Raw genomic sequence first — 13788 nt, 5'->3', positions numbered from 1 at the left:
CAAAGGGCTAATTCCAACATCTGATCAATCTACACATTTGCCCAAAATGAAGAATTAGTCTACATCATTCAATGCAACTGAAGTCACAGGTGTTACACCAGCACTTTCCATTTCTCTTGGAGAAAAGTCCAAACATTTCTCTTAGGGAAATGTCTCAACAAAAACTAGGGTTATCATACTTTTGATGCTATAGCTAACATGTAACCCAGTCCAACATTTTGCACTGTTAACCAGCAACTCTATTGAGCTTGCTTGGTAAGGATGGTGGTTTTCATTGGACACCCAGCAACCTGAAAAACAAAACCTGTCAAAGAGTAGATGAACTCAATACAGTCATCAATGGCCATCCAACACACACACACACACACTGGCTGCATGGTTAAGAAGTTTGTTTAGGTACCATATAGTTAGAGGTTCAGTCCCTCTGCATGGATACTGTTGGCTGGTGTCTTCTCTTACAACCAATGGCTTGTGAATGAAATTTGGTAGATGGAATCTCTACTGAAACTTGTGCATGTGAGTATGTGTGTGTGAGTGTATGAGAGAGAGAGGGGGAGAGAAAGAGAGGGAGAGAGAGAGAGAGAGAGAAAACACCAAAGCATTGCATGTTGTTGGAAGCAACTTAAAGGGTTGGCTCTGGGTATAGTGTCCAACCATGAAACAATGTCTCACAAATCTCAATGAAACCACGCCAACAGAGAAAAACATAGAGATGTAAAAACAATGATGATGAGGAAGAGGTAGAAGAAAAGGATTATGATGATTAAAGATATGACGACAGTGATGACAATGATGACGACAACGATGATGTCAATGATAATAATGACAATGACAACAGCAGTACATAGTAGTAGTAGTAGTAGTAGTAGTAGTAGTAGTAGTAGTAGTAGTAGTAGTAGTAGTACTAGTAGTAGTACTAGTAGTAGTAGCAGCAGCAGCAGCATTTGAATCTAGAGACAATTAAACATCATACAAATCTCTCAACACAATAAACATAAAGAAAACACCAGATTTTGAAAAGTGAGGTTTATATTTTGTTTGATATCAAAACTGTTTTCATGTTTTGTTTCAGTTGTTTTTTTTTGTTTTTTGAATCCCTTTCTTTTTCTTCTTTTTTTCATGTCCAATTCTGATACATGTACACATGCAGATGTATTGATACTTCATCCATAATGCTTCTTCTAAGAAACTTTCACAATACCAATATCAACGTTCACAGGTCCAATAAGGAGGTTTTACAGCAGTCTGTTGTTAAATATTTACAGTTCATCTGCTAGATGTTTATTGAAATATGAGGACAGATGAACATTTAATGAACATTTACAATACCCATTAGTGAACACTGTAATACTGGTAGTAAATAGTCAAGCCTCCACTAGTGAACACATCAACCATGAATATTCCAATATCCAACATATGCCAATATGTTGAATGCAAGTAAAAGAGTCAAACAACTTCTCTTGTTGAATATCCACGTTACCTGTTTCTTAAACCTTTTCCTACCATATTTCAGCTAAAATACACTGCCTTTTATTCTAATTAATTTTGGAAATAATGCAGAATTTTGTAAAATGTTGTTGTTGGCACTCCGTCGCTTACGACGTCGAGGGTTCCAGTTGATCCGATCAACAGAACAGCCTGCTCGTGAAATTAACGTGCAAGTGGCTGAGCATTCCACAGACACGTGTACCCTTAACGTAGTTCTCGGGGATATTCAGCGTGACACAGTGTGACAAGGCTGACCCTTTGAATTACAGGCACAACAGAAACAGGAAGTAAGAGTGAGAGAAAGAGTACAGCAGGGTTTGCCACCATCCCCTGCCGGAGCCTCATGGAGCTTTTAGGTGTTTTCACTCAATAAACACTCACAACGCCCGGTCTGGGAATCGAAACCGCAATCCTATGACCACGAGTCCACTGCCCTAACCACTGGGCCATTGCGCCTCCACTTTGTAAAATAATTTTATCATTATTAAGATGGTGTTTGGCATATAAGATAAATATGGAATTTTGATGGAAAGTTTTAGACCACTGTAAAACAAGAAGTTTGTATCATACAAGCAGGGGTGTTTTCAGTCAGATTGATATGAAAGGCATTAACTCTTTTGTCACCACATTTCTACTGAAATACATTGCCATTGCTTCAATTACTCTTTTTTTTGAAAATAATGAAGAAGTTAGTAAAATTACTTTGTCATTATTAAAATGATGTTTGGAACATAAATTAAGATGAAATTTCAGTGGAAATTTTTAATCAAGAGTATTTTAATCATTCCGATATCAAACCCATCTGAGACCAGCATTAGTTCTATTATACAAATTCCCTGTTTTAAAGTGATGTAATTTAAAAACTTCCATCAAAATTTCATGTTAATTCATGTTCCAAACCCCAGCTTAAAAATGACAGAGGTGTTTTAATAAATTCTCCATTATTTTAAAAAATTAATTGAAACAAAGGCAGTCGATTTCAGCAGAAAAATAGTAACAAAAAGTTTACAACAGGAAGTCACATAGAACTAGAGATGATCATTGGCAGTTTGATATCAAAAGGGCTAAGCACACTCACAATTCTCCATGTTACTCAACAAGTCTATAATATAAATCATGTAGCTTTACATATTAATCTACATGTCAGTCATGTTAATCCACAGCATCACATGTTAATCATGTAAATTGTTCATTTCTTATTTAATGAATATTCGTAATTTCATCAGCTATGATTCTTTAGTCAACTCCTTAAAAGCCATATTTTGCCTGCGTCTGTCGTTTGGTCATTTTGTTTTGAGACCACTGGTTTTTCAACTCGAGTTCACGTTCTTTTGCCTGTGGGAAAAAAAACATAGATAAATAATTACAAAGATGCGGTTTAATTGACAAATGGTTTGCAAAGTTTTGTGATATAAATTACATACAAAACACGAAGCTTTCGATATGAAATACGTAGAAAGAAATTATTGAAAACTGAAATCGTAAAAACATAACTGAAATGGTGAAAAAATACTATTTTTCTAAATACATATATCAACATAATTACATACTTTGCACACCACATACTCATATATATATATATATACATACGTATGTATAGTAATAAATCTTGATGTAAGGCCGATAATCGAAATAGTTCAAAAATTTTTAAGGGAAGGAACTCTATGCAAAGAGTTGTTGTTCTTAATAGTAACGCTATTACGTAATGGGAGTGGAGGCGCAATGGCCCAGTGGTTAGGGCAACGGACTCGCGGTCATAGGATCGCGGTTTCGATTCCCAGACCGGGCGTTGTGAGTGTTTATTGAGCGAAAACACTTAAAGCTCCACGAGGCTCTGGCAGGGGATGGTGGCGAACCCTGCTGTACTCTTTCTCTCACTCTTACTTCCTGTTTCTGTTGTTCCTGTAATTCAAAGGGTCAGCCTTGTCACACTGTGTCACGCTGAATATCCCCAAGAACTACGTTAAAGGTAAACGTGTCTGTGGAGTGCTCAGCCACTTGCACGTTAATTTCACGAGCAGGCTGTTCCGTTGATCGGATCAACTGGAACCCTTGCGTCGTAAGCGACGGAGTGCCAACAACAACAACAACATACGTAATGGGATACGGGAAGAGAACGGCAAAAAAAACAATGAACAGAGGGAAAGGAAAAAAGAGGATAAAATGGGAAAAAAGTGGAAGAGAATACAGAAAAGAATGAAGTGCCTAGAGGGAAGGTTGCGATGCTTGTAGCTTTCACAGGCCGTCCTGAGACCAGTGAAATCCATGTGATTAATGATCTTGAAATTATAAATGAATAGTGATATGAAAAACAGGCAGGGCAAGAATTCTAGAGGACTGGTATTTAAGAGAAGACAAATTTGACAAATACATGGATACAATATGGTTTATCAAAATATTCCAGTCCCGATAAAGTATGTGGTGTTGATAACAAACATATAAAAAAAAGAAACAAAAAACTTACCTGATAGGCAAGGTATGTGATTTGATGTTTGTTTCGAGATTTCTTGCTAGGGGCATCCTTATCTTTCTTGTAAGAATGTCTTGGCATTTCCTGAGTGATTGTCTTTGTAAGTAGTGATTTGTCAATGAAGTCATCAGCATTGACATTCATTAGTTGAATTTGTTCCTTGCCTCGTTGATTCTTGCCCTGTAAGCGTTGGAACTGCAAAAGAAGAGCAATCATAGAGAATGGTGACAGCGATCGCAGTGGCAGAGAAGGAGTTATAACCAGTGACATAGCTAGAGTACACTGTGCCTGGGGCAAGCCGCAAAAATGCCCCCCCCCCCCCCACCATACTAAATCCACGATATAGTACTTATTTGTTACAAGAATTTAATGCTTTAAAGCAATATTTTAGGAATAAATACTTTACCAAGGTTCATTTACCTGCTGGTTTGGTACCGCCTGAAATTCAAAATATATTTTTTGAATGTTTACTTTTACAAAACCTTCTTATTTTAACCGTTTGATGCACCAGCTTCCCTGATTGAAACATTAAAAAACCTAACGTGTGAAATGAGATGTAATAAAAAAAAAAATACAATTGTTCAAAGTCTCATCTTTCTTGCTTTTGATGAGGTGAATTGAGCGATTCATCATCATCATTATCATCATCGTTTAACGTCCGCTTTCCATGCTAGCATGGGTTGGATGATTTGACTGAGGACTGGTGAACCAGATGGCTACACCAGGCTCCAATCTGATTTGGCATAGTTTCTACAGCTGGATGCCCTTTCAAAATCAATTTCATTTGTCTCTTCACTTTCAATGCCCAGAAGAGCAAGGTCATGCATGCAGTCCTACAACATTGATGTCTGCAAATAAGATAGGATTAACTTCAACTTGCTGAATGACCATTCACAGTTTGCAATTGATAATAAGCTATTGTGAGCAGTATCTGAAGGCCAATGCACAAATTCAGAAAAAACGTTATCTCCATATCAAACAATGCATTCCAGGAAATTTTCTGGTCTCGTTATCGCAGATTTTGTTTGAGTAGTCAATTCCGCAAGCCTCCTTCGATCAGCATCCAGGGTATGTGCCCCCAACCCCACCCCCATCCCACCCTACCCCACCTAGTTAAACTACTGGTTATGGCAGAGGTGAGAGCAGCACATACACATATATGTGTTCTAAGTTTCCATTTACCATTTTCCACTCACAAGGAATGGGATTACTTTAAAAAAAAAGTTTATGTTAGCGTGGCCGTTGAACACCATTTCAAGCGTGGCCGTCGATCATTACCAACGTCGCCTCCCTGACACTTGTGCTGGTGGTACGTGTAAAGACATTTGAGTGAGCTCGTTGCTAGTGCCACACCATTTCAAGCGTAGCCGTGGCCAGTACTGCCTGACTGGCCCCCATGCCGGTGGCACATGAAAGCACCCACTACACTCTCGGAGTGGTTGGCGTAAGGAAGGGCATCCAGCTGTAGAAACTCTGCCAGATCAGAATGGAACTTGTTACAGCCATCTGGTTCGCTAGTCCCCCAAGTCAAATCGTCCAACCCATGCTAGCATTGAAAGCGGAAGTTAAACGACGATGATGATGAATCAAAAGGGATAAAATTCTAATAAACATGGCAAGACATTTGTCATAATCATTTGTGTTATATTTTCATTAACAAATATGTTCGTCACAAGAGCAACACAAATACAACCACCACCTTACCTGTTCATCCTGAAGAAGTGTGTCAATGTTCATAGATGGACCGGCAAGCTCAGGATCATCATCAGGAGTTGCTAAACGGTCCTGGTCTGGTTGTACTAATTCCTGCAAGACAAAGGTGTGAAAACAATTAATCATGAATATTTAAGAATGAGTAGAAGATGCACAACACATAATCCGCAGAGTGCTTCTTACAATAGAAGTGGAGTAGACAACTGAGTAATGTTGTTTTAAACTTAGAAACAAACGGCATATATTTTATTATTTACATTTTTAAGCGAAAGCAAAATCGGGATAGCACCTGAGCCCAGCGTCGCCTTTCTGGCACTTGTGCCCATGACATGTGTAAGGATTTTCGAGCGAGATCGTTGCCAGTGCCCCTGGACTGGCTCTTGTGCGGGTGGCACATAAAATATACCATTCTGAGCGTGGCCATTGCCAGTACTGCCTGACTGGCCTTCGTGCCGGTGACACGTAAAAGCACCCAATTCACTCTCGGAAGGGTTGGCGTTAGGAAGGGCATTCAGCTGTAGAAACTCTGCCAAATCAGATTGGAGCCTGGTGTAGCCATCTGGTTTCACCAGTCCTCAGTCAAATCGTCCAACCCATGCTAGCATGGAAAGCAGACGTTAAACGATGATGATGATGATGACATTTGACGGATATTTGTCCTCATCTTGTTTGTTGTTACACAACGTTTCGGCTGATATACCCTCCAGCCTTCATCAGGCGTCTGGGGGAAATTTCGAACCTGGGTTTTCATTCCTAAGGTATTTTCAATGTTGTTGTTGTTATTATTATTATTATTATTATTATTATTATAACTACACCAGAATTAAAGTTGAAATAAAGCTACTTACTTCAGGCTGCACGTAATATTCTGCGTAGTTCTTTTCCATGACATCAGTGGCAGATGGCACATGTGGAGAGACTGTAGTTTGTTGCCAAGGAACTGAAGGAATGGAAGAAAGGGAATGGAAAGTAGAAGTGATGGTAGAAGAAATGGTGGCTGAGGGTTGGGTGAATGATCCGCCTGTCTGTCGGGGTATTTGGGGTTTTGAGTCCAGAGAGAAAAAATTTGAACTGTTGACATTGCTGTCATCATCGTCATCATCATCATCGCTGTTATAACCAGTTACACCAAGGATACTTTTCTTAACTGCTGGCTTCTTCGATACGGAACTCGACGGGGGTTTCTTTGTTGCACTTTCTGCTGCTTCGGGTCTTTTGTTTAGGGTGTAGGGTATAAATGTCCGGTTGCTTTGTTTCACAGAAATGTGTTTCGGGGGAGGAAGGATATCCAACAAACGGCATTTGCCCTTTAAATATATGAGAGAGAAATAATCAAATAATTAAGAAATAGAAATTACAGAAGTCATATAAAGTTCATTAAACTTAAACATAAAACATAAAAGTTTGTTAAACTTATAACAGATTAATAGTAAATTAAATGTAATTGATTTTGAGATGACTATTAAGTAAGCAAATAAATAAAACTCACCGAGAACTTCATTTTTTTCTTTGTAACCACTTCTTCCTCATCTGAATCCTGAAATTATCAAAATAATAACACTTAATAAGAACAATAATAACAATTTTCAAATTTTGGTACTAGGCCAGAAATGTTTCAAGGGTATTGGTTAAGTCAATTACACCAACTCCAGTGCTTGACCGGTACTTATTTTACTGACCCACAAAAAGAGAAAAAGCAAAGGCGAACTCAGGAGATTTGAACTTAGAATGCCACATTGATCTTTGATACTTGGTGGCTGTTTCTAATTTAAGCATGTAATATCCACGGGGTCAACTAGTTACTAACAGGGTTTGTGATAGAGAAATTCACTTCTCCAAACCATGTAGTATGTAGTTTGGGGTCCAGTCCCACTGCATAGTGCAAATGCCTGTTACTATAGCCCCAAATTCTTGTGAGTGAATTTGGTAGATTGAAAAGAAACTGAAACTAAATACAATCATCCATATATATATATATATATATATATATATATATATATATATATATATATATATGTAAAAATATGAGACACTTATTTGGTAGCCATGATAAAACTCCGAGTTTTGGATGCCGGGGTGGGAGTCCACGCCAACATCTCTTCAGTTATCCAGCCATTGCAAATTCCTGTGAAAAATGACCGTTAAACAAAGGGAAATTACTGTGTGGTTGACCGTTATTAAGACAAAAGAGCTATTAGAATGACCGCTAAGTAAGGGGAAGGGGTAAAGGTAAGGGAGTAGAAAAGTCTATAGTGTTCGCGTAAACGCACCAATCCATACATTCGCCTATATGTATATACTAAACCACCCTCGCTTGAAACACACACATGCTCACCCACATACTCGCCAAAAACTATATATCATCATCATCGTTTAACATCCGCTTTCCATGCTAGCATGGGTTGGACGATTTGACTGAGGACTGGTGGAACCCGAAGGCTACACCAGGCTCCAATCTGATTTGGCAGAGTTTCTACAGCTGGATGCCCTTCCTAACGCCAACCACTCTGAGAGTGTAGTAGGTGCTTTTACGTGTCACCGGCACGAAGGCCAGTCAAGCGATACTGGCAACAGCCATGCTCAAAATGGTGTATTTTATGTGCCACCCACACAAGAGCCAGTCCAGGGGCACTGGCAACGATCTCGCTCAAAAATCCTTACATATGCCACGGGCACAAGTGCCAGAAAGGCGACGCTAGGCACAGGTGCCATCCCGAACCATGACTTGTACTTGTTTTAGACACCTATATAGTTGCATGCAGACACAGATACAATTCTTCACTCTTCTGTCATTTGATCAAGTAACACATCCAAGGTGTGGCAGTTAGAGGGAGAGAGAGAGGTGGAGTTTTATAGTAAGGAGTAAAAAAGTTTTAAAAACTCTAAACTCACTGAATCCAATGCCGGAATAGTGATTTTCACATGAGAACCTTTTAGCAATGGTAAAGGTTTTGGTAAACTTGTTATCTGCGAAGATTTTGGTTTGACAATATCTTCCAGATCTCCTTCAGATATTTCATCATTCGTTGTTTGTTTCTGCTGCGGCTTTGGTAGAACTGTCAAATGGAAATAAAGAAATATTAAAGTCACATGACTTCATCATGGTTCAAATGTAATTTAGTTTGTTTTTTTCTTTTAGTTTCTTTTTTTAGTTTTTGTTTTTTAATTTTTTAGCTTTTGGTAAAGGAGCAGTACCTATTACAGGGCCTCAAAACAAGAGAAAAAATAGGCAGGAAGAAGGTACACCCAAACTGGAGACCCCAGCCCAAATAGTGATTTTCTTTTTTATTTGCTGAGTCAGGAGGAAGAAGCAAAGCTCATGACCCATGCGGTCCTTCAAAGATCAGTGACATTCATATTGTTAATATTCTTCTTAAAGTGCTGAAAGAAATATGTGAGCAGGGAACGGATTCCAGAAGGCAAATGTTCTGGAGATGAAGGATTGGATAGAGCAGTTGGTAGAGAAACCTAGGCTACCAAAAGGTGGAGAGATGAGTGGAAAGGGTGGTAGAGGTAGGTACAAGACCAGCCAGCTCCAAAGAGCAGAGGCCATTATAGTAGGGATATGAAAGACAGAGAGAGAAGAGACGACAAACTTGTGGGCCAGAATACTGCTGAAGGTACTGAAGAATCAGGAAGTGGGGAGGAGAGTGTTATGCCCACCCCCAATAAGGCAGGATTTGAACTCAGCATGCAAAGAAGCAGAACAAATACCACATGGCAATCAGTCCAATCCTCAAATGACTCCCTCAGTCCACCAGAATAGTAATTTATTTATCGACCTTGAAAGGATAAGAAAAATTAAAGTTAACCAATGTAGGGAGTGAATTCAGAAAATACGCTCAAAGCTTTTTGTCTGACTGAGCCTGTAAGAAATATCAGCCAACATTGGACTGGCTCCCGGGCAGGTGGCACGTAAAAAACAACTTTTGAGCTAGGTCATTGCCAGTACCGTGTGACTGGCCCCCATGCCAGTGACACGTAAAAGCACGCACTACACTCTCAGAGTGGTTGGCGTTAGGAAGGAAATCCAGCTGTAGAAACTCTGCCAGATCAGATTGGAGCCTGGTGCAGCCTTCTGGCTTGCCAGTCCCCAGTCAAATCGGGCAACCCATGCTAGCATGGAAAGCGGACGTTAAGCGATGATGATGTTGATGATGATGTTGAATAGAGAAACAAATCATCATCAACATCACTTTAATATCTGGTCTCCATGCTGGTATGGGTTGGATGGTTTGACATGGAGCTGGTTAGCAGGAAGCTGTCCAGACACCAACTGTCTGTTGTGGCATGGTTTCTAAGGCCGGATGCCCTTCCTAAAGCCAACCACTCAACAGAGTGTGCTGGGTGCTTTATAAATGTCACCGTGTGAATAATAAAGGTCTAAATTAGATAAGCAAACTTCTGGCAACAATGAAAACCACTACTTCTGTAGTTTCTGTATTCCTGAGAGCATGCAGCAGGTACAGAATAGATAGAGCAGTTGCAATTCTCAGGCCATCCTGTGCAGTTATGTCTTCTTTGGTAAGTGCTTATCACTTTGGTAAGTGCTTATCTGTGTCTAAGAAGTGGTCGTACTCAGATATGAGTTAACTTCCATCAACATCAACACTGCATCCCCAACAACACTTACAATAACATGAACGAATGTTGGAACCTCCACATGGTTGATCAACACGCTAGAAGTAGCAACAAAACCTTCTTTACATCACACTCTACCGTCTTAAACAAAAATCCTAGATGCAATGAGCCTGAATATACGATGTAGTTATCACTGCTGGGATACGTTTGATGAGAGATCTGAAGTTAATAACAAATGTAGACAAATTTGCCACACTTAACTGAGCGTTCAGAATGTAAAAAAGCAGAGCAAATGACATTATGCATTTTGTCCAACATACCCCTACTACCATCACCCCAATGTCCACGTTCATCGAAGGGGAACAACTTTTATTTAGAGAATAGCAACCAATCTTTTAACAAAATTGTTTTCTTTATTTACAGGAAGCAAAATGTAAGGAACATCGAAGGACCCACGTTCTATGATTCGTGGCAAAGTGGCTGGGGAGTAAATTGACGTAGAGGAAATTCCATTCTGATAATATTGTTAATATTCGTCCCGTTATATTAAATATGGAAAAAAATAGATGTGTTTCGAGAAGTGGGGACAAGGACAAAGAACTTTTAAACAGTCCATCGAAGTTGTTCACCTTACACTTATTCTAAGGAGGTGTGGGGGGGGGGGGGGGGGGGGGCAGAATCAGTTCCTTAGACGGAGCAGCTCTCCAAAAAAGAAACGAAAACGATGGCAGAGTTTTGAAATATAGCCAACGTCGTTATTTCACGGGGAAAGAGGAAAGAATGAATATAGCACGAGATTACGGGAGGAGTAAAAATGTAAAGAAAAGTAACAATTTATGGGGAGGAAGGGGTTCTTTCACAACTGTAATTTCCGTTGTATGAAACACAGGAATAAATAACATAGAATAAAATAACAATATTCAGTTCTATGTGTTTTTCCTTCCCCATCAAGTAGAGATAAGCTATTCCAAAACTTCGCCAAAACAATTCAACAACCCACTTGACGTGGTTTCAAATTACCACTGCTTCAATTCTTTTATGATCTTCTAAAACAAATCAGATTTTTTAATGGAGAGTATATGCGTAAAAGAAAATCATAATTATTATTATCTTAATGAGATTAAATAACTGAAATAAACTGTCATAGGGCAGATAGTATTTAGTTTCGCCTAACTGTAAGTTCAAATCCAACCGAAGTCACTTATAACTCTTCCATACTTTCCGAAGACGACAAAATATGTATCGGTTGTTGTTATTGTTGTTGCGGGTGTTTAGCCCCGAGTTCAGCTTTAATTAAGCAAACTTATGATCAAATATATTTTAGAATATTGCTTCAATATCTATGTATTCGTAACGAGCTGAATTTCAAGGACTGAGCCAGAATGTTTTATAATACTCATATGTATGTATAATATATTGTTGTCATTGTTATTCTCCTGTGTCAGTGCTTTTAATTTCGCTTTGTACCTGAAGATTAGCCCTGATTTCACAAACATATTGTCATTAGCGTGTAAACTAAGTCTATCCTATATATTTTTTGCTTTCTGTTTGTTTTAAATATTCTGTATTTAAGACCACATTGTCCGATGTGTTATTTATTATTTATTATTTATAAAACAACAGAGTGCGATTTCAGAAATATTTATCTGCGATTTCAAACAAATTAAATTTCTCCATAAAAGATCTCCCTCTTTTTCAAACAAAGAGCGTCGTATTTAAACAGAAACAGACCCATATTACATAACGCATATTACCTTTAAACAAATTATTTCCACGTAGGCCGTCTTCCTCTTCGTCATCAACAGAAACATTGTCCGATTTGGTGCCGTTAATTATTGCCTTTTGCTGTTCTTCCATACCATTCTGAGGTTTAGATTCAATTTTAGACACACCACTGGCAGCATTGGTTCTCTTTTGTTCACCTGATGGGGGTAGATGGTTATCTTCTTCATCACTGCTGCCGCTACTATCACTGGAACCATAACCTACCAAAGACATATTTTGTGTTTAGAATTCCGATTTCGTAAACAAGTGAATCGCTGCCAAGGACGATAATCCTAGTTCGACAAACTGCTTATCTCCCTTGTCTTTACTCTCCTTCTGCTATTTCCGTCTTTAACCTAATTCTCACTTGAAAATGGCTTCTCTAAGTTATTTGCTCAACCTTTCCTTCCCTCGCTCTCTTTCCTTTTTTTCTCTTCTTTTCTCCTATTCCCCCTCTCTTTCTTTCTCTTTCTCTCACCTCTCTCTTTCTCTATTTTCATCTCTCTCCTTTTCTCACTCCCTCTCACCCTCTCTCCTCCGTCTCTCAATTTCTTTCCTTATCTTTCTACTCATCTCTTCCTCTCTTTCCTCTTCCCTTTCTTACTTCCTCTGTTTCTCTCCATCTTTCTGTTTCTCCCTTTTCTTCTCACGCTCCCTCTTTCTCTCTCTCTCTCTCTCTTTCTGTCTCTCTATCTTCATCTGTCTCCCTTACTCTCTTTCTCTCTTACTATTATTACCCTCTCTCATTGCACTTCCAAATATTACTTACACCTTTTTAGCCAAGACAGAAGCCAGTGTTCATCGTTTAGTGTCTCCAAGATGGAGAGGAAAATAGCCACGAAGCGAAGACCAGGTCTGAGTTTCTTTGCTACGGAGTGAACTCCTCCGAAGATATCCCAAAACACTAAGTGATGAAGTTAATCCGGATGGTATTAAATTTTGTTCTCTCGTGTACTTTTCTAGTTACCTTTCTTTCTCTCTTTCTTCCCGTCGTTTATATCTAATTTCCTACAGGTGTGGTTGTGAGGGTAAAAAGCTTGCTTCCCAACCATATGGTTTTGGGTTCAGTCCCATTGTGCGGCGCCTTGGGTAAGTATATACTGTAATCCCGGGCTGGCTAAAAGCTTTGTGAGTGAATTTGGTAAATGGAAACTGAAAGAAGCCCGTCTTATAAAGATATATATATCCATATATGTATGTATGTGTGTGTGTGTTTGTGTTGTTTGTGCCCCTACCACCGCTTGAAAACTGATGTTGGTTTGTTGGCATCCTTGTAACATAGCGCTTCGGTAAAAGAGACCACTAGAATGAGAACTACTGGGTCGATTGGTTCGACTAAAATTCTTCAGGACGGTGCCCCAGCATGGCCGCAGTCTAATGACTAAAACACGTAAAAGATAAAAATGGTGATTTTTAAACCCTTGCCCCCCCCCCTGTCTCTCTCTCTCTCTCTCTGCTGGATTTATCTAAAAATTTGGCAAGCAGGCAGGCAGGCAGGCAAGCAAGGCAAGGATGCAAAAGAAAGAAGAAAAGAAGCGAAGGAAGGAAGGAAGGAACTCGTACATTTTATTCATTTGTTCGAAGCTGACAGCTGTCGCGTCCCTCCGTTGCTGCTCCGAATTTTCCCGTTTCTATTCTTCTTGGCTTCTCAAACTCATTTCTGTTCATTGTTTCTCAATTTGTTAATTAGCAAGGCTGCTAACTTGAAAGAGTCTGCGCAACTGAATAAATAACGATTCCTGCTGAGGTCAATTTTGTCTTTCATCCTTTCA

The 13788-nt window shown here is 39.2% G+C and overlaps 1 protein-coding gene across 1 annotated transcript; it reads right to left on the bottom strand.

Annotated features, from left to right (window-relative positions):
* Positions 1 to 1011: 1011 nt before the first annotated feature.
* LOC106868292 (proline-rich protein PRCC) lies at positions 1012 to 12281 on the bottom strand. The gene is made up of 7 exons (XM_014913516.3): positions 12007 to 12281; positions 8564 to 8727; positions 7161 to 7208; positions 6520 to 6978; positions 5663 to 5764; positions 3953 to 4153; positions 1012 to 2823 (listed from the first exon to the last, which is right to left on the bottom strand). The coding sequence occupies exons 1-7, from the start codon at positions 12248 to 12250 to the stop codon at positions 2737 to 2739; spliced, it is 1305 nt and encodes a 434-aa protein (XP_014769002.1). The 5' UTR covers positions 12251 to 12281; the 3' UTR covers positions 1012 to 2736.
* Positions 12282 to 13788: the final 1507 nt, after the last annotated feature.

The sequence above is a fragment of the Octopus bimaculoides genome, chromosome 12, assembly GCF_046866305.1.
Source record: "Octopus bimaculoides isolate indiv1 chromosome 12, ASM4686630v1, whole genome shotgun sequence".
NCBI lineage: Eukaryota > Metazoa > Mollusca > Cephalopoda > Octopoda > Octopodidae > Octopus > Octopus bimaculoides.
Note: the sequence above shows the minus strand (reverse complement) of the source record. Positions and strands in the feature narration are given on the sequence as shown.